This window comes from Falco punctatus, assembly GCF_963210335.1.
Source record: "Falco punctatus genome assembly, chromosome: 7".
NCBI lineage: Eukaryota > Metazoa > Chordata > Aves > Falconiformes > Falconidae > Falco > Falco punctatus.
The window spans coordinates 73,239,090-73,261,363 of record NC_137587.1 but is presented as its reverse complement, the minus strand read 5'-3'; the positions used below and the strand labels follow the sequence as shown (position 1 = coordinate 73,261,363).

The 22,274-nt window shown below is 56.5% G+C and overlaps 1 protein-coding gene across 4 annotated transcripts; it reads right to left on the bottom strand.

Moving 5' to 3' along the window:
* Window positions 1-133: 133 nt before the first annotated feature.
* Window positions 134-20,287, bottom strand: SHF (Src homology 2 domain containing F). Of its 4 annotated transcripts, none has more exons than XM_080397170.1 (7): window positions 18,841-19,556; window positions 11,287-11,416; window positions 10,002-10,220; window positions 8,214-8,351; window positions 4,978-5,149; window positions 4,476-4,595; window positions 134-964 (listed from the first exon to the last, which is right to left on the bottom strand). In XM_080397170.1, the coding sequence occupies exons 1-7, from the start codon at window positions 19,312-19,314 to the stop codon at window positions 778-780; spliced, it is 1,440 nt and encodes a 479-aa protein (XP_080253296.1). In that variant the 5' UTR covers window positions 19,315-19,556; the 3' UTR covers window positions 134-777. The 4 variants fall into 4 exon arrangements, with proteins under 4 accessions (XP_080253296.1, XP_080253297.1, XP_080253298.1 ...); XM_080397173.1 differs by having other exon boundaries at window positions 824-964; window positions 4,476-4,617; window positions 18,841-20,287; XM_080397171.1 differs by lacking the exon at window positions 4,476-4,595 and having other exon boundaries at window positions 18,841-20,285.
* Window positions 20,288-22,274: the final 1,987 nt, after the last annotated feature.

Sequence of the window (22,274 nt, the reverse complement as noted above, 5' to 3'; positions counted from 1 at the left end):
GTCTCAGTGTATGCAAGAACAAAGGAAAAATCCATTTGCTTAGAGTTTTTGTGTAATAAAATTCCCCTCCCCACCGTTTTGCCACACCAATCTACCACTCAAGGTGGTGGGACGCAGGCGCGTGGTCCCCATGGAGCAGGAGGCAACCATGCACTGCTTTATTAGGCACTGATGCTGCACGCACGGCTGAGACCAGTCACTATATACATTTGGCAAAGGATGGTGGTACGTACCAAGCACCTGTGTGGGTGGGGGCCACCACCAGTCTGCCTGGCTCCCCTGTGCCTCGCTAGCCCCAGGCAGGCCCCCATTTGCCCCCTGCCAGCCTCCTCACCTGTCGGCACAGCCATTTTGTCTCCTGCAGAGCCAGGCACCCTCACAGAGGCACCTCAGGCCTGCTGCCAGGTGATTTCTCCCCTTTTCCCAAACATTGTCCCCTCCCCAGCCTCTCCAAGGCCCCAGCTCCACTCCTCGTGTCCAGAACTCTGCCCAGAGGCAGGCGAGGGCAGGCAGGCAGCTGGTGAGCCCCACTCAGCTCCTTGTGCAGGGGGTCTCCCCAGCGCTGTCCCAGTGGGCAAACCAGCACATGGAAGCCCCCCCAGAGAATGGGATCGAGGGGTCCAGCTGCAGCAATCCCCAACAGCACAGGCCATGCTCAGCGAGCTGCTCATGCACTGCCGGTCTGGAGCCCATCCTTGCCACAGTGGCGCTTGGCCCGGCAGACAGGCCAGCTTCAGGTGCACCCAGCCTCGAGCCTGGCTTATGGAGGGGTGAGTACTATAGGGTACGGATAGCCACTGGGTAAAGCAAGGACATGTGCTCAGCCCCCTTGATGGGCAGCTTGCGGCTGGCATAGTGATGAATGATCTCCGGCACGCTGTCGAAGGGTGGGCTATGCTGACCCAGCACGTACTTGTTCTCTTGGGTCCGGGACAGTTTCATGTGCATGAAGCCCTGGCTGCTCCTGCAAGGAGAGATTGAGGCAGAGTTAGGGGGTGCAACTGACCCCTGCCTCCCGTCAGGTCCTGACCCCTCCAAGAGAGGCAGCCTGCCCTTGTAGCTGGGGAGGGGATGCTGCCAGCTCCTATCCCCAGCCACAGCCCTGCCCGCATCATCCCACATTTGGCCATCTCCAGACAAACCCACTGTGCAAGGCAGAGATGTGGCTAACTATGCTGGACTGTGTCCCCGCCCAGAAGCATGGCCGTGCAGTGGGGTGCAAGGGGTCCATCTGGGGACAAGGATGGTTCCAAGGCTGGGGCAGATGTGTGCAGGTAGGGAAGTAAGGGCATAGCCCGGGCAGGAGCAGCATCAGCAACTCTTGCTGCAGGGTGACATAGGGGCAGCAGCTTTGCCCCTTGCATGTGGCAAAGACCCTTTTGCAACTGCCCCAGCTCACACAGGAGTACTTCAACTCACATATGTCCAGGCTCGCCATGGCAAAGCAGGATTTTCTCCTTCAGCCTGCAGCATGTTGCCCCCCCACCAACAGTGCAGGCTCCACAAAACCTGCTCGGTGTAGCAAGGCCACTTCCCAGCACAGCACAGGCATAGAGCCACGTGAGACTGCACAGCCAGATCCTGCCACAAGCACTGATTCCAAGTGATGGGCTAATGGCCCTGTTGCTATTAATTTGCGTCTCCGAGGAGAGCCACAGCCTGTCTGCAGCATCTGGAATGCACATTACGGCAAAATATTGATGACTTAAAAGCAGACAGGATCTCATCAGCAATACTGAGCCGCTTCCAGTGCTGCACAGGCCAGCCCCATCCCCCTGTCCCTGTAATGGACAGACTGGCTGCATTAGCAGAATGGGTTTGCAATCTATTTAGAGCTGGGAGGCAAGGAGCCGTCTGCCCCAGGGGAGGGCAGGGGGGAGAGCTGCAGCCCCCTGCCAGGGGCTGAAGAAAAGCGACAGCTGGCCATAATCTGTGTTCCAGCAGCAGGGTGCAGGGAAGAGCTGCAGGGGCTGCACCGTTAATGGCACCCTGTGAAGGTGCATGGGTTTATCCTGCACACACACACACACAGGGCCATATCACTAGCATGCAGAGCTGCCCGCAGATGCTGCCCTCAGTGCTGCACCCTGTCTGCAGACAGACCCCAGCCCTTGCTCACTGCTGGCAGGGGAGAGATGCTCAGGAGCACAATGCAAGATCAGCGCCAGTCCAGAGCCAGAGCACTGCCACAGAGGTCCACAGACAGGTGATGCTGGTTGTGTTTTGCCCAAATTGCTCTGTGGGTCTTTGTCACAAGCTCAGGGATGTGACCGAGATCAAACCACTGGAGAGATGCCTGAGGGAGTACACTGAAAACCCAACAGCATCCAGCATTGCAGCCAGCAGCAGGAACAGGACAAGGACAAGGGGCAGGTGCTGCTCCTGCCAAGCACCTCACAGACATAAGGAAGGACCCAAACCTTTGCAGCATGGCCTCACCCCACTCTCACAGAGGTGCAAGCCAGGAGGAACTCCTTCTCTGAGCATTTGGGACAATGACACTACAACCCTGTCCACAACAGGCAACGGGGGGCTGCCTATCCTGGACCAGCCAGAACTATCACAGGAGGGTTAAATCCTTCTGGCTACCTGACACACTATGGGTACAGCCACTCCTGCTGCTCTCTTTTGCGCGTGTTTTCCTTTAAAGCAGTCCAAAAGGGCTTTAGGTCAGCATCAGAGCTCCCTTACAGACCATGTCCTCAGCTGTGCCTCCTTCCTCAAGGAAAGTAAAAAAGGAAAAAAAAAAATATTTAAAAAAATAGAGAGATGCAGACAGACAGCTTACAGCTATATAAAAGGGATCCCAGGGGATTTTCCTTAAAAAAGGCACTACAGAGAAAGGCAATGGAGTAAAAAACATGCACCCAAGGCTGTGGGCTCTCTGCAAGCACCGCCAGTGGACAGGCAATGCCCAAGCAGCTCCTGGATGGGCTGCAGTCCCCTCTGGGGAGGCGGCACACTGCTGCAAGGCCACGTCCTGGCCACACATGTTGTTTGAGAAGAGGATTTGGCCAGTTTTGCCATAAGACTATGAAGGGGCAGTAAGAAGTAAGGAAAAAAACCCAAATGGATGACTGGCTTACAGAGAGGTGATGGAAAGGGACACCTGTGCTGGCAAGGGAGGAAGCCCCATCGACAACCCCAGCAACACTTCCCAGGCTCTCCAACACACATGCTGGCTAACGCTGCCCACAAGGTGATGGCTGAGAGGACCTCTTGCAGCCTTGAATACAACTCATCAACCAGCAGAAGCTGTTGCTTCAAAATTGCTTGCAAGCCAGAGCAAGGAAAAAACAACAGAGAAAATTAAAACATCAGTAAAAATTCTGGCCAAATAAAAAGGAAAGGAGGGAGCTTTTCCAGAAAGGCTTGTTGTCTGCCCTGAAAGCTACAACTGCAGAAGGAAGAAAGGATATTTTCAGCTAAACCTCTGCCCTGGTTTGGTGCTGAAGGCAGCAAAAAAGCGGAAAAAAAGAATAGTCAGAGATGGAGCACTCTAATTCACAATTGTGTCCTGGGAAATAAACAGGGGAGGCCAAAACCAGTGGGGAGCAATGCAGGTACAGAGACAACTGCGGAAACTTAAAAGTATATTAAGAAAAGCATGGGGATACGTGCCCTATTGTTGTGCAGAGATGACTGAAGTGCTCAATAAATACTTTTTTCACATCTGCCAGAAAGAGCTAATATAATCGTCCAGCAGAAGGGCAAGAAGGTATTTGCTAATCCATCATCATCATCGTCAGGACTGTAACAGCTTTGATTTTGGGGGTTCAGGCTGCCCCAAGAGTCACAAAAGAGCTGGATGAGCAGCTCCTCCCCAGCAGGATGCATGCAGCGATGCTTCATGCAGTTTTGACATTCGGGGAACTGGAAAACTTGGGAAGGTGCAAAGATCCTCCTCAAAAACCCAAGAAGAAACCAAGCCTTGCTGTGGGAGTGAGATTTCCCTGCTGAAAAACTAAAACAGGGCAATGCCCTCTGCAGCACAGCTGAGGAACAGCTTCAATGATTACATGGAGTGGGGAGACAGGGATGGGTACTTGATCGCACACACTGTCTTTTCCCGTGAAACTAAGCTACAAAAAAAATGGGGTAACAAGAAGCCAGAGCTGGAAGCCGTCATCAGACACATTCAAGGGAGCAGTGAGGCACATCATTTTATCCGTCTGAGGGATTACTAGCACTGCCAAGGGAAGAGTAGTGTGCCTCCAGATCAACAAGCCTTCCAGACAGATACTTTTGCCAGACACCGAACCAGAAGCCTGTGCCACACCACACAGAAGCACAGACTTCATACTCCATCCAGTCATCTCAGAGTTACCCCATCAGCATCAGAGTTACACCCCCACAGTCATCTCAGAGTTACCCCATCAGCACGGGCACACATTCACTTGGGGCATCCACCTGCAAGGGGTCACCTCTGCTGTGGGTTCACCCCCCCCACCCCAGCCCCATCCGGGCTCACTCACTTCAAGGAGAGGGAGAAGTCATTCTTGCTGGTCTCACTGTTGCGCACCAAGTAGCTGGCCTCCTTGCACAGCCTCAGCAGCGTCTCTGCATCTGTCCGGCTGATGGCCCCGTGGTACCAACTGGAGGTGGGAGAGGGACTGGCTGTGCCAGGCAGAGAGTGGACACCCCAGCGAAGGACTCTGCCCCAGGGCAGCAGCAATGCCATCACCCTTGGCATCTCCCCGGGGACAGCAGCCACTCATGTTCAGGGAGAGGGATGTGGGTGGCACTGCCAGGGTTGGGGGACAAGGGGCAAGGATTCCACCGGGCAGCTCAGGGGGGCGCAGAGGGCACATGAGGACACCACAACTGCGAGATGGACAGCAGGGACAAGAAGGCACAAATGTGGGGCCAGGGAGCAAAGAAGAATCAGATCTGCCCCGGGGCTCCTTGTGGTGTTGCCACAGGGATCCTGGAGCAGGCGGAGGGGTTGAACAGCCACTTGGGGCAGGCAGGACTCACCACTGGCTCTCCAAGGGCAGGGCAGGGTCAATCCTCTCCCCAACGAAGGGGCCAGGCTCAGCAATCAGCATCTTCGTGCTCTTGAGGCTGCTGGAGCCATGCCTGAGAGTGGCTCTGGCCTTCTCCTCCCTGCAGGGTGAGGTACGGCCATATCCCTGCCCCTCTGATGGACCTGCAAGAGAGACACATGTCACAGCCAGCAGCAGGGACAGGTGCACAGGCTGGGCTGACAACTTTCCCTCCCACGGAGGGAGCCTGCAGAAAGAGCCAGAGCCACATCACATCATGTTGGGTCCCCTCGCACTGCCCCGTCCCCCTGCTCTAAGCAAGGGCAGAACAGGGCAGCTCTTGGACAGCTGCTCACTGCATTACCCCACGACAGGCAAGGCTGGGTCCCCACTCCACCAGGACTGGGGTCCCTGCAGCATCCGAGCCCCTGGAACTAGGGAGGTTTCAAAAGCTAAGAGAGGTTTTGGCAATGCAACCAGACATTCAGCAGTTTTGACACAGAGTTAACTGAGAAGCAGCAAGGAGAGGCTCGCCAATCTTGGGCCGGAGGGTAAGTTAAATTCTAAAAAAATGGAGTGGGTAGATGGAGCTAGAGGGAGCAGTCAGTTTGGAAATGATGGACACATTTCCGCTGGCACAGGTAAACCTCCTGGGGTGAAAAAAATAACTCCTCGAAGGGGGATAGTGACATTCTGACTGCCAGGTGCCCCCCTGACACAGCCACCTGCCTAGGCACCCATGCACTGACAAAGGGCAGCAGCCTGGTGCATGCCGCCCAGTGAGCAGCAGGGGATTAACACAGATGTGCCCCAGGGACCCAGCCTCCTGCTGACTGTTATTTCCATGCAGGATGATTTCAGCATTAACAATATTGTTTCTCCCTCCTCCAGAAAGTTCATTATTACTCCCCTGCAATGCAAACCCCCTTGCACAAATTACTTATTGACTGGGCAAAGCTGCCTTGGCTCAAGGCTGCCAGTGGCTGATGCTGCGGAGGCAGTCACCACAGAGGTGGCCGAGACCAGTCACCACAGCTGCCAGGATGAACCGAATGTCCCAGGCTGGGCAGCTTCCCCCCTCCCCCTCCCCTGGCTACTGGAGGGGGAGACAAAAGCATGGCAATGCTGAGGCCATGCTGTTGCAGAGCAGAAGCAGAAAATAACTAGAGGGGGATGCTTTTCTCTCTAACAGGGCATCCTCTAAGGTGGCTATTTAGGGACACCTTGTCTGGTCCCTACACAGGTGAGCAGGTCTTCAGCCACGCCAGCACTGAGAAGGGAGGAATGCAGCCAAAAGGAAACCCAGTCAAAATCCTCTGCAGCTTAGCAAGGCTTAAAACCACTCTAGAAGGAGCTCGTGGAGGAGGTGCCCGACATCAAGGTTTGACAAGCGCTGCCTCTGCGGTGGTCTGGCTTTTCACTGGCCAGGCTCGCCCTTGCACATAACATCTAGGCTTCAATTTCAACTCATCACCTTAAAAAATTGGGGTGATCGTTAAGAAGCCAGACAATCAAAACAGCAGTGTTTGTTGGCGGCACAAAGTCATCCTGTTAGAGGCTCAGAAGAAATGCATTTTACCTGTCAGAGAGGCAGAGGTATGTGCATGATTAAACAGGATATTAAAAACAAGACCCTAGGAGTAAGATGACATCCTTCAAGGAGTTCAAGTCACCCCCACACTAGGGCAGTAGAAAATGAGACAAAACTCTGGCAAAATAAACTTAAAGCAACAAAGCAAATCAGGGAAGAAAAAAAAAAAAAAGATTCTGTGTTGCTAAAACCAGGAAAAATGACAAACTGATGTGTTCATCAGGATGAGGATGCATGTCGGAGCGGCTGCGGGGATAATACATGATAGGGGAAGAGAAGAGGCTCCTGCATAGCAAAGAAATTAATTTTTCTTGACACCTGCATTCATTGCAGGAAGAGGATCAGGAAGTTTCCCCCTGCCAAGACCTTTCTTTCTCAGGACTGATCTCAGCCTGTAGCATCCCTATGGGTTTGGGACAGTATCCCAACACGGCCCAAGCAGAGCGGCTGCATTGCTCTGGAGTGCCCCTGTGATCAGCAGCAAAATCAGCTGTCACATGCAACCTCGTGCTCAAACCCACCTGGGAGGCAGCAAAAGCCATACTGTTTTTTCTTTATGAAGCTCTGCAGGGATCTGGGTAACTGCAGATAAGGAAATCAGACATCTGCACCTGGCACGTCACAGTGTCTACCAGGAGCAGCATTAGTGATGCCTGGGCAGACACGGCACACCAGGGCTCAAGCTGCTGCTTTGCAGAGAAAAAGTCACATCTCATGGATCTGTCCCAGTTCTCCGCAAGAGCAGCAGCCCACCCAAAAGCCTGGGTGGCTTTTGACAAACCTCTCAACCTAACGCTCTTGGCAAAACCCTAATCCACGACATAAGAGCAAAGTCCTTAACATATTAATAATGGTTTAAAAGAGAAGCAGCAATATTTGGCTTTCATAAGCAAGACGGCCAGCAGAATCCATGGCGAGTTTACATTGAGGGCTCTGCTGCTCAGCACTCACAAAAAAGGCTTCACAACAAGGCAAACCTGAGATGACAAAGCATACCTGGGAGATTTAGCTGTTCAGGATAGCAAAAACAAGAGTGAAGAATCCAGAGGAACCTCCTGCCACTGAGCAGCAAGGTAATAAAATAGCAGAGGAAACGGAGCAGTGCTAAATGATGAAGCAAGGCACACCTGGAAGAAACAACCCTAACTTCAACAGTGGGATCTGAATTAGCTGGTACCATACCTGTAAGGGACTTGGATATCAAGAGTCACAAGAAAACATTAGCGTTTGCTCAGAGCAGTTGTTAAAGACTGTAAAAGCCATCAAACACTGGGAATTTGGAGGCAGAGAGGAGAGAACAAAAGAGAAGGTAATAACTCTGCCACTGGATAATTCCCTGGTGCAGCTCAACTTCTGCATGCAAAGAGGCATTGTGGAGCCATAGAAGATGCAGAAGAGGCAAGGACAAACACCTGGTGTCTGGCACAGAACGACTGAATAGGCTGGGAGAAGCCTGGGGAAGGTGGGGGAGGAGGGTGGATGTCTGGCAGCACCCACAGGCAGCAGGCAGAGCCCTGCCATGTTTAGGCAAGTTCTGAGGCATCACAGGATCTTGGCGCTGGTGGGGCAGTGAGGCAGTGTCACAGCGAGCACCAGCCGCAGCCCCCTTGGACACGCCGCTGTCACGCAAGACCCACCATTGGCGTCTTCATAGCTGGGCTGGCCATGCTGCGGAGGGACAGAGGCACCGGCCTCACCGTCCAGGGGGCTTTCACCACTGTCGAGCTGTCCCACCGGCGGTGGCCATGGCAGGTCTTTAATGACCTTGATTTCAACTGGAAGGGGAGGGGGCAGTGGGGGTGGGGAGGTGATGGGAAAGAGAGAAAAGGAGAAAGAGAGAAAGAAAGGGCTTAGAAAAAAACATCAGCAACATCAAGTCTATGTACAAGGAGAGCAGTTGTGGGGGGAAAGACCCAAGGACTAAATTCCTGGGAGCCCTACACCAGCCTGGCCATCTCATCCCCTCCCCAGCAGCGAGCAGCAACAGGCTTGATGTGGGGCACATTCCCAACGTGCCTTCTCCTCCAATCAACTTTCCCAGCTGACCTTCTCTGGGGTTGTGGAGAGGAGACTGCAATTACCCCTGTCCCATATGCGTGTCCATCCAGGGGACCCTGGACGAGCGCCCCATTGCCATCTGTCCTGCCTGTGCATCCATCTTGCCCCGTGCACTTCCCAGCCACGTCACAGGGTCCATGTTCCCCTGCCAGGCACAAGCAGGTCGCTGCCTCACACCAGTACCTGCAGACCATCAGCAGGGGTCTCACAGGCCCTCCCAAAGTGGGGAATGAGCCAGCAGAGAGACTCTGGCATCACAGGAGAGGAGAAAGGCCCTGAAAGCCACAGCAGGACCCACTCTGGCTCTGGAAAGAAACAGGCAGCAGGTCCTAACATGGGCCAGGGTATGGCAAACTGACTCCCTCAGGATTCGGAGCAAGCCTGAAGCACCCTGGAGAGTGCCCATGCACATCCACGCAGGAGCCAGACCTGTTAACACACCACTTCCGCATCAAGCGAGGTGGCTCAACCGCCCAAAGCCAGAGCACAGACATCTCAGCACAAACCCAGCCCGGCAGCGCATCATGTTTCATGATGAAGCCCAACAAGCTGAATCCTCAGCACAGCAGGCAACGGTCCCACACCCAGCCGAGTCCCAGCAGCATGAGTACAACCCTAGGCTTGAGCAGAACTGTGGTGTCAAGCCCAGCATGCACATCTCCAGCTCACAGAGACCGAACCCAAAAGTTGAACCACTCCCAAACCCAAATCTCCATGCCTCTCTCCACCAGCATCTCTGCGCAGCGTCAGCAACCACTGGCTGAGCAACTTGTGCAAGACAGCTGCAGCCCAGACGCACAATGCTGCAATTAAAATGCATCCTAGATAAGAGTGTGGCAATTAGCCAGCACCAGCAGAGGAGCCAGCGCTAATGCACAGCATGGATTTCCTCATTAACAAACACAAACACAATCGATCCCACAGCACAGATAAATAGGTCAGGGGGCCGGATGATTGCCCAGCCAAAAGCTCCTGGAGGAGCGCCCAGTTTTCCTCCTGCCCTGAGGAAGGAGGGATCTGCTTGAGCCCAGGGTCGAGCCTCTCCCCTGCAATTCAAGGCTGGGGGGGGTTTAACGTGCACTGAAGGCTGCAACAGAGTGGGGAAGAGGTAATGAGAGATGGGCACCAGACAGGCTGCCAAGGCAGCTCCATCCACCACTCCACCCGGCCTGCCTCCCTGCTGAAGAGAAACAGCCTCTGCAAGTGTACGAGTGCTCCCTGAGCCACAGAAATGCAGAGGCCAACACTACTGACCCCCAAAAAGATGAAGGAACCCCAAGCAGCCAGTTTCTGCCCTGCAAAACAAAATGCAGTGTTGGTTGCTTTATGGCTGCTATCTGTCCTTTATGGCTGCTCCCACCACTCACCTGCAAAGGCTTTGGAGATCCGCTCCTTCTTCCACTCCCAGGGCTGGTCGTACTCCTCCGGTGGCCGCTCATCGTCCTCAGGCAGTCGGGACTCCCTGGGCCTGGAGCAAGTGAGGCGGTCGCCATCCATGTCCAGCCCTCCAAGCACAGGCTCGTAGGGAGTGTCATAGAGGTGCAGCGGCCGGGCAGGAGCATCCCGCAAGCCCTTCTGGCGGATCTCTAGCAGGAGAAGAGGGAAAAGACCATGAGCTTTTTGCCCAACACAGCCCAGCCATGGTCCCCAAAGCCCTGTTAGATGAAAAGGCTCAATTTCACCTGAGGGTGACATGGCGTAGGTACCATCAGCAATGGAGGAGATCCCCCCAGACATCAAGCAAGCACCTGCCAGAAGCAGGTCAGTCGGGCCCTGAGCAGTCCACAACACCAGGAGGCCTTCTCTCTCCACACCCCCCCTCTTGGGCAGCCCTGCAAAGCAGGGTCCACAGGGATAAAGCATCCCAGAGACTGATTCCCTGCTTGCAGCAAGGCTGGGTTTCTTCCCTGGACACGCAGCATGGCTAGTTTAATAAAATGCCCTTCCCTCAAGCAAAACAAAACTCTCTCACACAGACACAAGAAATCTCTTTGCCACTTGCCGATTTTTCTAAGAAATGCAGTGGTCTAGTCCAAAAAGCTGCACAAGCTTTCCAGAAACCACTTGCTCCAGGGCAACCATGGAACTGCAAAGCAGAGCCAGAGCCAGAGTCTGCAGCGTGCAAGCCAGCACAGTGACCCTGCAGGCACTACAGCAGTAAGAGTGACGCCTTCAGGAGCGCACGCTCTCACCTTGCCTGCCCTCCAGCCATAAACAAGGCCACTGGGGACCCCACTGCTGCAACAGAAAACGGCACACTCTGGCTCAGTTCTAACCATATCAAGTAGCTCTCACATCCATCTTAAGTTTTACACCAGACACATTAAATGTCAGCTCTCTCCTGGCTCAGCCTGGCAAGCAGGCACCGTGATCCCAGGGACAGAACAGCAGGGAGGAATATCGAGGTGCCTTTATTGCTTGGATAGCCTTTGTGAGTGCTCTGGCTATGGTAAGCCCATCGCACAGGGCTAACGCTGTGAAAATGTGTCTGCAAAGTGGCTGTGCACACCACAGTGATCGCCCAGGTTTGCCTTGTCTGGAGGACTCGAGGCTGTCACAGACTGCAAGGAACAGAGCACAGTGGCTACTAAATTCACACAGTAGGGAACAGAGGTGCAAAGAGTGGCCCTTGCACAGAGCCTTCCACCTTACCAGCCATCATTTTCTGGGCTTCATATGGCTCCATGTATCCATCGTTCTCTGCCACCTTCTCCAGCCCTGCCTGGCTACCAGCCACCTGTGCTGCATCGAAGGGATCTGCGTAGTCCTCCAGGACAGCCAGCTGGAAGAGGGGAAGGGCAGGAGAAGGGTTAGGGTACTCCCTGCCTTTTGGCAGGGGGTCAGGGACCAGCTGAAGCCCCTTGAAACCTCATCACGAGCTCTGCTAGCAGCAGCCAGAGCAGCAGCCGGGACCCTGAATCCGCATCACGGCAGCCCTGCAGAGAGGTGCTGGCAGCCAGCAGCTTTCCAGACACCAACGCTTGGTTGTGGAAACACTCCAGCTTTTGTCCCCAAAACTGGGTTGGAGCCAAGCAGAGCAGAAGGCAGCCCAGCCTCGTTCCTTACCATCAGTCCAGCACTACCAGTGCCTGTGCAGACACCCCAGCAAGGCCCCCACCACGGCACAGGGCAGCCAGCAGTGCCATCCCCCTGCCATGGCACACAGATGCTCTCCCTGCATGCATCCAGATTTCCTCGCCTGAAGTGGAGAAGGGGTGTAGATCCCAGTACAGGGATGTCAGCTAGCACTGGCATGACTGGGAACTCACTGGTTATTTTCCAGGGCTCCTGCAGGGTCATTTGAAGACATTTCTTAACAAGAGGGACAAGAACAGCCTATGGTTTCCTCCCCGCTCCCTCCCAGGCCCCCACAGCATCCCCACACATGTCCCGAGTAACATAAGACAGGGCTCCTTCATGTGATCAGGAGTCACCGGGAAGCAGGACCAGTAGCCTCTGAAGTGCCATGTCATACAGACAGCACAAAAAGCCCGAGGTTTGCCCTTACTAGCGAAAAGGAGACACTCCTGCAGTAGGATACAGGGCATGTTGCAGAACTCGATCGCTCCCAGTGCTGGAGCTACAACCCTGCTCCGGACCCTCAGCAGCTTCCCCTGAATGGGGCCAGGCAGTATTTCCAGTAGGGTCTGAGTGCACCCAAGCACCTTTGCTGGGGTCTGCTCACCCACCAGTCTGCAAACCCCAGTCTGGACCATCCAGCGAGATGGGGTTTGCCACCACAATGCCAGCCATGCAGAGCTCCCACAGCAAGGACCAAATGGCCTGAGCACAGTGTGGTGGCTGCCTCATCCCACCCAGCGCCAGGCTCTGTCCTCACCACCATGCTGTCCCTGCTCCTGGCCAGCCATGGAGATCAGGGCTGCTCAAGCATTCCTCTCCAGCTCCCATAATCTGCTTAAAACAAAACACTTCTTCCTCCTTCCTGTGCAAAACGGCCCGACAATAGCCTTGAAGCAGCAAAACCCAGCATGAAAAGGGAACAGGAACTGGAGCTGTAAACACCTCCACAGCAGCCCCAAGCCTTTGCATCCCGCTGAGCTGCGGGAGGAACACAGCTTCCCAAGCCTCAGCTCACCACCTCCTCTTTAAACACTCCAGCTCTGGGCTCCTCGGGTGGCTGACGCAGTGGGGAGCTGGGGCAGCCCTCCAAGCCCAGCCCCTCCATACCAGGGTACAAGCGACCAGCAGAGTATCATCCCTGGAACAAACCCCACAAGCCACAGGGCTTGCAGCCACCCCAGGAGCACCCATAAGCACAAGGAGGGTTCAAACATGGGAGCAAGCAAATGCTCTCACCCCTCAGCAAGGCAGCAGCGAGATGTGTGGCTGCTCAAGATACTGTCCTCCACCAGATGAGAGGGAAAGAGCAAAACCTCCTGCTGGCTCTGCAGGCAGGGCCCAGTGCCAGTGAACCAGGATGGGGCTGCAGGAGCAGCCAGCCCCTGGCTTTGCAACAGGAGACAGGGAATCTGTTCTCACCTTCATCATCCAAGGGAGATGGGGCATCACTCAGGCCCCACTGGCCACCAGAGACACCAAGGGGCAACACTGAGTCTGGGGGTTGCAGCCTTTTGCTTGCCACCACTGGGGTGAACACCCCCAGGGAAATCTAAGTCACCAGTGACTTTTGCAGCTGCTTGGCTGCTGGGACCCAACGTAATGCCCACGGGCTGAAAGATGACAGCGACTGCAAATTCACTGTGGGAAGCCCCTCTGCTTTCTAAACATGCTTTTCCTCTCCAAGACAAAGAGGGGCACTTCCCACCCACTGTCTGTGAGATCCCATGGGCACATCAGTGCCCACCACTCTAAACAACCAGGAGATCCCATGGGCTGCACCCACATCTCAGAAAGCTACAAAAACGCTTTCACTCTGCCGCAATGACATCTGCAGAGCACAGCCCCATGCCGGCGACAGCTCATTCACACAAGCACTAGGGCCAAGGGAGGCATGAGCACTCTTGCAGGCCTCCCAACACACACAAATGCATGGGCTTGACACGCAAGCACCTGTGAGGTGGGCAGACAGGCAGCACCATGCCCAATGCTCTCTGCAAAGAGCTCTCCTGGCTCCAAGCATGCTGAGGGGCTGTGAAACATGGTTTGTTGACCCTCATGGGCTCAGAAAGGGGTGGCCTCCTTGTTCTACCTGCCCCAAGCCCAACTCACCTGCATTCAAACCTACTACAAACCCCATTTCCCAGATGCATTTTGCCAGACAGACATAGACCTGGCTTGCAGCTGGTGCCAGTCCTGGACCCACCCCCTCTCACCCCGTAAACAGCTTCAGATGACACAGGGTACCAGCTCAGCAGCCAAGAGACTCACTGGCACATGGCAGTCACACTTCCCAGCCGGAAGAAAGTCCCATCCATATTTCCACAGCACTTGGGTCTGGCTTCCCAGGAAGGGACACACAAGCTCCAGCAAGCTCACAGAGCATCCTCCACTCAGGTGCCTCCAGCTCCAGAAAGCAGAGAATGGTGGAGAATCCTAACATGCCTCTGCTGAGACCCCTAAAACTGGATATTTCTCTTGCAGGGCGGTGCAAAGGCACTCATCAGTTATTAGATGGGCTGTACAGAGGCAAAATGACAAAACGGCTCAGATCAGGGTCCCGAGCCTCCAAGCTCCCTAGGTCTGGGGGATGGGGGGGGGGGGGGGGGGTTGCGACACTGGCTTTACTCCTCCACTGTCTCAAGGATGCCTCTTCATAAGAGCAAAGTCTCCCCACCACAGGGTGTTGAGAATGTAAACCTATTCATTTTTTACACGGTCAGATATTACAGTGGAGACCCACGGAGAAGGTGGGAAGGCAATTCCTAACTGTCTCCAGGAGCACTACAACCTCAGGACACACAAGCAAGCAAGTGAGAATGATACCCCAAGCCCTGAGGCTGGAGGGACTGGAGGCTCCAGCTGGTGCCAGGAAGGGGGCAGGGCTCTCAGAGGGCAAAGGCAGGGATCATGCAATTACCAATTGCATCCTAATGCCCTTGCATGTGGGGCCGAATTAAGGTTGCCTGGGAAACCGCATCTCTGACATTTCCTAATCCACTTGCCGGACTTTACGAGCCATGCAGGGCTCTCTGCAGCAGCTGTGGTACATGCAGCTGCTCCCTTGGTGCAGGAGGGGTCACAGCCACTGGCAGGGCAGCTCCCAGGGGTGCCCCAGACCCCCCACAGTTCAGCCAAAGGGCAGGCATTTCCATGCTTAGTTCACCTGCCGTGGTTGCAGAGGGAGCTGCTCACTGCCTGGCTGATCCCAGCACGCCGCTCAGATGCCCAGGTACTGAGGCATCACCTGCTCATACATAGCACAAGCTTTGCTAGATTTGAAAGTATTTGGGTGTAACGCAACCTGACGTGCAAAGCCACCATACCAGCACAGCTCTTGGTGCAGACCAGTCCTTCAGAGAGCAGCCAAGGCATCACTGGCACTTGGACATATGTCCTCTTTGTGCACGTGAATGTTTTTCATGCATTTATCTGCCGTGACAACGCACACCCAGATCACTGCTGCAGTACTGAGGCTGGTCTCACACTGATATTTATGCCCACTGTAAGAAAAAAAGAAAACCAAAATAAAACGAAGGTTAAGGACCAGACAGTCACTTGGTTCTCACCGTAAAACAGGTTTTACACTGCCTACCAGGTCAGGTGACAGATGTTGGCTCTCCAAGATTGTTCACAGTTCAGGCACTGAGATCCCTGGGCAGAGCTGGGGCTCTTCAAGCCATCTTGCTTACAAACATCCTACCTGCCACCACCCTTTGCCACAACAAAATGTTCCACTCTACAGAGGTCCCCAGAGGACACCTGGGGAGATCCTTCACTTTACAAACAAATCTCTTGCTCTGGAGATAAAAGTGTGTTTTGAGTTCCCCCAGGAGCCGCTCTGAGTTATAACCAAACTCAGTTCATTCTCTCTGTCAGGTACAAGATTTCCCCAGTTTTACACATCTTGCAGCTTGGCTTTCAGTGGACACCGAAGCCAAAAGCACAGAAGAGAGCACTGACCTTCCAGCAGGGGTCTGGTCTGCAACCCACAGGGCCAGCAGGGCCAGGCAGGGAGCCCACGGCTGCACCCATGGCACGAGAGGAGGGAGCATGGGGTGGACAGCCAGCACGGCATCATGCAGGATGACTCAGTTCAGGGAGGCTCTTGCAGGAAAGACACACACCCAAGAGCTTCCTGGCCAGCCATTCCCACACCCCGCAGCACTGACCCTGAGCTCCCAGCAAAAACCTCAGCACCTGGTCAAAACACGTGTGAGATAAAGATGTCCCCAGGCAAATCCCCAACCCCAGCACACTGTGCCTTGGGTGTAGGCATCTCCATACAGCAAGGTCCCTCACCACATCTCTCCCCACTGCATCCTGGTGGCACTGTTCCTCACGCCTAATCCAAACATGGCAGGGAAGACATCTCCAGAGTATTTGCCTTGCTCAGGCGAGCTGTACAGGGCCAGTCTGTTGTCCACCACTGTAGGGAAAGGACTGCCCACACCAAGCATATGGGGAAGGACCTGTGCTGGTACCCATCATGTCCAGCAAGTGTTTGTAATGGGGTAGGAGCCACTGCAGAGCTCACTCTAAGCATGTATCCACAAGATGTGGCAGAACCCATACAAGGCAGAAAGATGTGACGATTCACACTACAACAGCAAAGCAGTGTATGGCCCAGGCAGGAAGGATGCCATCATTGCCAAGATGTTCCTGCCCCATCTTCAGTTCTCCAGGATGGGCAAGATAATTATGGCAAGCACAGGGCTCCCAAGGAACATAGTCAGTCCCCTAACCTCAGTGCAGTGCCTGTACCACAACCCACATAGCCTCAGCCAAACCACACATCCAGGAACTGGTGGCTGCTCCTGCCACCTCTGTCCATCTTTGTCCTCCCCACTCATAAAGACTGCACATTTTATTAAGTTTTTCACTGCCAATCATTAGTAAAAAAACTCTCTGCTCCAACAGCCTTGCCTGTACCTAGAATTGTACTTCTGCCTTCATCTTCAGCATCAGCACAACTCAAGGCACACATCTGTGAGCTTTCTGGACTCCCAGTCCCCACAGCAGGTAGGGAACAGAGCCCACCACCTCTTCCTAAGCACAAGAGCACCGAGCACCCTGCCACAACCATCATCTCAGCATGAAGAGCTCAGCAGAGACTCCAACCCAGCCCCAGTGTGTGCCTTCCCTGCTCCAGGACACCTCGATGTTGTTGCCAAGAGCAAGGACTGCAAAGACCAGCAGCCCCCCCACCAAGTGCCTCCATCCTCCTGGACTGCGTCCAGAAAGAACCACCATGACCTTGTAGCAACCAAGGAACCCTCCCACCACTCAGCCTGATGTCAAGGTCAGCAGACGGGAGCTGCAAACAGTGCTCAAGCCCAACAGAGATGCTCCACATGGTGAAGGCTCCCTGGCTTCTCCAGGGAAACTGTTTTAATGGACAGCCACATGCACTATCAAATATTCTCACACTATCTCTGCCTTCAAGCCAGCCTCTGAACTCTGCCAGTGTCCACCACATACCAGTGCTCTGAAGAATTAGAAACCTCCCTCCCACAGACACATGCAGGAGATCAGATGATCTAATCACCCTCTATCTTGGATAAAGTGAAGGGTCTTCTTTGGCCTAGTGCTGTTAACTGGGCTTCCCCAAACAAGTATCAGCTTTTAGCTTTAGCTCTGAACTTCACAGCTTCTCTCCAGCCCTCAGATGCCCACACAGCCCTGGCTGTGCCTGTTGGTGGTTCCTGTTTCCCACAGCTGTTGTTCAGCCCTCTGCGCGTCACAGCCTGGGTCCTTCCTAAGACCACCACCCGCTCCCGGTCCCTCTGAGCCCACACCACATGTTCCAGAGGAAAAAACATCCAGCCTGCCTCAGCAAACCACATCACTACATCGGCACCTCCAGTCCCTGCTGCCAGTGCCCAGGAGGGCACTTCTCCTCCTGTGCTGCTGCCCGCAGTTGCCAGTTTACAGGATCCCAGCTCAAAAGGGTGTTTCTGCTGGGCCCCTCTGGAAACCTCCTGAAAGCGATTAGTCAGTATGAGCAACTTTCCCAAATCCACCAGTGACAAGTTTTTCTTATCTGCTTAAAATACTCCCGAGCAGATTTTGCCTGGTGCTTGTTTCATCGTGCCACCCAGCAATGCCAGGACCACAGATGGGGTCATCGTATCCACCATTCCCTCCACCAGCCAGATCTGCAATCCCGTCGAGTTTGCTCAGCAAGCCCCATCTTGCAGGCAGCAGTGCTGGCGGGCATATACTGGTTACCCCTCCTGCCTTTATTTGCGCAGTCCCTGCATCAACCTCGCTGCCAAGAGGCCCAGCACCAACAGCTGCAGCCCCAGTGGGTTTATTCCTCTCCCGGGTCCCTGCGCTGCTTGGAGCCCATCTCCCCCCATGGGGAGCTTCCCCCCAGCTCCTGCCACTCGCCAGGGACGTTCCTCGCCTCCTTTCCGGCACCGGCCGCGCCAGGCTCTGCTCGAACCCCCCCGAGAAGGCAGCTGGGAGGCGGCAGACAAAGGGACGCTGAGGCTCCCTGACAAAGCTGCACGGCAGCCGGGGGGGGGGCGTCCGCCAGCGGGCAGCCCCTGGCGAGCGAGCAGGCGAGCGGGCGGGCGAGCGAGCGGGCGGAAGGGGGGCCTGCGCTGCCGGTCACCGAGTGGGAGGAGGCCCAGGGCCACCGGCCCCAGCGTCGGAGGCCGCTGGAGACAGTCCTGCGTTGCACAGGGCCTTTCCAGCCTGGAAGGTCTTCGCCTCTGTCGAGCAGCAAGCACTTTCCTGCAAAGAAACGCCAAGAAGGGAGGGGGGACGGCGGCCGACAGGCCCCGCGATCTCGCACCGCCGCGAGCGACACTTCCCGCCGGGGCGCGGACCTGCCTCCCGCGGGAGCCGGGGCGAAGCCGGGGCCGCCCCCGCCGCTGCTGACGCGTAACCGGCATGTAGGTGCTGCCGGGGCGGGGGGCGTGAGGCGGGACCCCGCGCGAAGCCTGGCCGCCCCAACCCCCCCGCGCCCAGGCTCCACCTGCCCCGGGGCGCCGGCCCTGCCCCGTGCTCGGGCAGCCGGGGCGTCTGGCGAGGTGGCCTGCAGCACCCGTCCCGGCACGGGAGCCGAGGCACGAGCGGGGAGCGGAGAGGGCGGCGGGGGGGCCGCGCCGGGACACTCACCTCCTGCGGCGGCTCCTCGGGCAGCTCTGGGCCGGCCGGGGACGAGCTGGAGGCGGCGGGCGGCAGCGGCGGGGGGCTGGCGGGCACCTTCTCAGTCGCCTCCACCTTGATGAGCCGGTGCTTGGGCGAGATGTAGCGGGGCCCGTCAGGGGTGGCGGGCGGCGGTGCTGCGCTGTAAGGGTCCTCAAAGTCGCGCTCCTTCTGCAGCCGGTAGGCCGCCACGATGTCGGGCTGGGCGGCGGCCAGCGGCTCGGCCGCGCCCCCGGGCGGCGGGGGCGGCTGCGGCGGCGGCCCGGCGCGGTAGTCGGGCTTGGGCGGCGCGGGGGGCGCGGGCTTGGCGCTGCGGAAGCCCAGGTGCTCGCGGAGCCAACGGGCCATAGTGCCCACGCACTGCGGAGCCCCGCCGGCCCCGGCCCCCGCCCCGCCGCCCGCCCCGCCGCGCTCCGAGCCGGCCGCCGCTCCGCTCAGCAGCATCGGCGCCGGCGGACTGAGCGCGGCGGTGGAGCCCGGGCCGGGGGGGGGAGCGGGGGAGGCAGGCGGGCGAGGCGGCCAGTGCCACCTGCCGGAGCCGCCGCGCCGGCTGCTCCGAGCGGGGCTTCCCCCCCCCCGCTCCGGCCGCCCCGCTGCCCCGGACCCGCTGCCCCCCGCACGGCACGACACGCCGCGGCCTCCCCCGCCGCCCAGCCCGGCTCGGCTCGGCCCGCCTTCCCCGGGGCCCGCCCCGCTTGGCCACCGCCCGGCCCGCCTCTGCCGGCGCTCCGGGCAGGCCCTCGGCTCCCGCCCCGCGGCCCGAACCGGCCCACCAGAGCACCCGCCGCCCCGTTCCTCTGCGGCGGAGCTGGGGGCCGCGGGCCTCATGCGATCCGGCCCGGCCCAGCCCGCAGCGCTGCCGGCTCCGGCACCTGAGAAGCAGCGCCAGCGGTGCCAGCAGAAGGGCCCCGGGGGGCTGCTAGAGGGACAGGGGCAATAAGGGCCCCCTCGATGTCAAAGCCGCTGCCTGGAGGGTGTCCCCGAAGCCAGCCCAGTGCGGGACAGTGCAACAGCACACTGCAGGGACCGTCACCGCAAGGCCAGGCTGGCACCAGGAGCCCCACAAGACATGACAGGGGTGAGCAGGGGTGAGGCAGGGGAAGGTGCCTGGGAAGAAGGCTGAGCTGAGGCAGGGTGTGCCAGGGCATCGGGGTAAGCGTGAGCCCCCGGGCATGGGGAGCAGAGGCACAGGGCATCCCCCTGGGTGCAGCCCAGGTAGGGCTGGATTTGCCCGTGAGAGGCCAGTGGTGACAAGCCTGCAGAGCAGGGAAGTGTCACCGGGAGCGGTGCACTGGAGCATGGCTGCAGAGGCTGGAGCTGCCTCAGCAGCCAGCAGACACTTACTCGTGTTGTGACTGTTACCCCTGCACACACCGATCTCCACCCACGCCCGCTCACCCACGACCTAGGACTGACTGTTTCTCTGTGCCCTCCTAACCCCCAGCAGCCACCCTAACCCTAACCCTAACCCTAACCCTAACTTCTCTCCAGACCTGCACCCCTGAGTCCTCAGCACACACCATTCACCCAGCCCTGCTCGCAGGCTGAATCCCCTGTTGGCCTCGGTCAGCCATGCCTGAAAGGGAAGGGGGATGGAGGCAGGGTGCTCTGAAAGCAGGACCACTGAAGTGAAGCTGAGCAGAGGCATGCAGTGAGCAGGGAAAGATGCTGTGGAGTGGTCCTGCCCGAGCTTGCACTGTAAGCCAGACTCCTGCCCCACTGTGGGAACAGATGTTGGCACATGGGCATTGGCCTGCTTGCTGCAGGGAAGAGAGGGTGCTTGGAGAGAGAAGCTTCTTGTGGTGACCCCTCTTCCTTCCAACCCCTGCACTGGAGGAACACTGGGGTGAGGATGCTGAGGAGGTGAGCCTCCTGTGCTAGCCTGGCATGGCACGTGCTGAATGCATGCCCAGTGAGCCCACCAAGTCCCAGATTTGCTTTATTGAGTATGTGCACTCTGCATGCCCTTGCCCAAGAAACCCAGCCAAATCCACCATGTCCATCTGAACATCAAGGAAGCTTCCTCCCTAGGGAGAAGACAGCTAAGGCACCCAGAAACCAAGACTGGAAATTTCAGAGTGTGGGGAATGCAAGACACAAAAGGCATCAGGAGGAGGAAAAGTGCCTGTCAGGAACAGAGTAAATACAAAACAGTGAGGTCTAGCAGCAGATCTCAATCTGGGCAGATGGGGATGATGAGATTGTTATTAAAATGCAGAAAAGGCAGACGTTCTCAATAAATTTGTCTGTCCAGCATTTGGAAGGAAGCAGAATGCAGGGCTGATGGCATGTGAGACTGAGAGTACTTCTACCCTCTGATAGTAACCAAGGAGGATGTTCAGCAGCATCTGTTGGAGATGGCTTTTATTAAATCCTCGAGCCTGGAGAACACACACTTGGCGTCTTCTGAGAGCTGACCGAGGAGGGATCTAGCTTGTGGTGATATTTTTTCTGAAAAAAATACTACCATACCAGAGGAACTGCAGAGATTCATCCTTCCCATCCCATCCCATCCCATCCTGTCACATGCTTCCCATTGCTCCCTCCTGGAAGAGGCAGCTGCACCAGGGCCATGCTGGGGATCAAAGAGGGACTGTGGTCTGAGCCCACCTAGGACCCCAGCAGCTCCTCCCCATTTGCTGGGCCTGTTTCTCTTCCAAATTCCTTTGTGGCCTTTTGGAAGGCAGGTAGTAGTACCCAGTGTAGCCCTGTTCTCTGATCTGTGTCCTGTGGGGCATCCCCTTCTCACCTGAGGCCTCAGCAGAGCCTGGAGGGACATCAGGAAGAAGATCCCTGAACCCACCTAAGCCCTCAGATTTGAGCTACCCCTGGATATTGGTTTCCCTGGGCCAAACCACCTAGACAGCAGCATGGGACAGCAGGGTGAGGAGAACATAGCTGGGGTTGGAGCCCCCATCAGGAGACTTCCATGTGCTTAGGGATCTTTGAAGGGGAGTCCAGGAGGAGACCAAATGAGCTCCTTACACCCTGTGTTGCTCGGCACAGGCACAGGCTGCTTACATTTTTTTCTGCAGTTGTGATGAGACACTAGCGACATCCCTCCATTCACAACAGTTCGTTTCAGGTTTGAAGAAGCAGTGACAGATTTCTGCATTCACACTGCCAAAGCCAAGCCCCATCTGTGTCTCACACCACAGCTGGTGTTGCTCCAGTCCCCAACTGTTCATATCCCTCTTATCTGATGCACATTGGGACCCGGGTTTGATGCGTGCACCTAGAGACTGGTCCCAATACCACAACTGTAGCCACGATGCCATTCTGCTTGCAAGTTGCTGCGTCCCAGCCAATCTCTGTAACAGATGGCTGTCATGTAGCATCACTCCTGCACGGACTGGCGGGGGGCGCAGGGTGGGACTGGCAGACAGGAGAGGATCAGGGAGCAC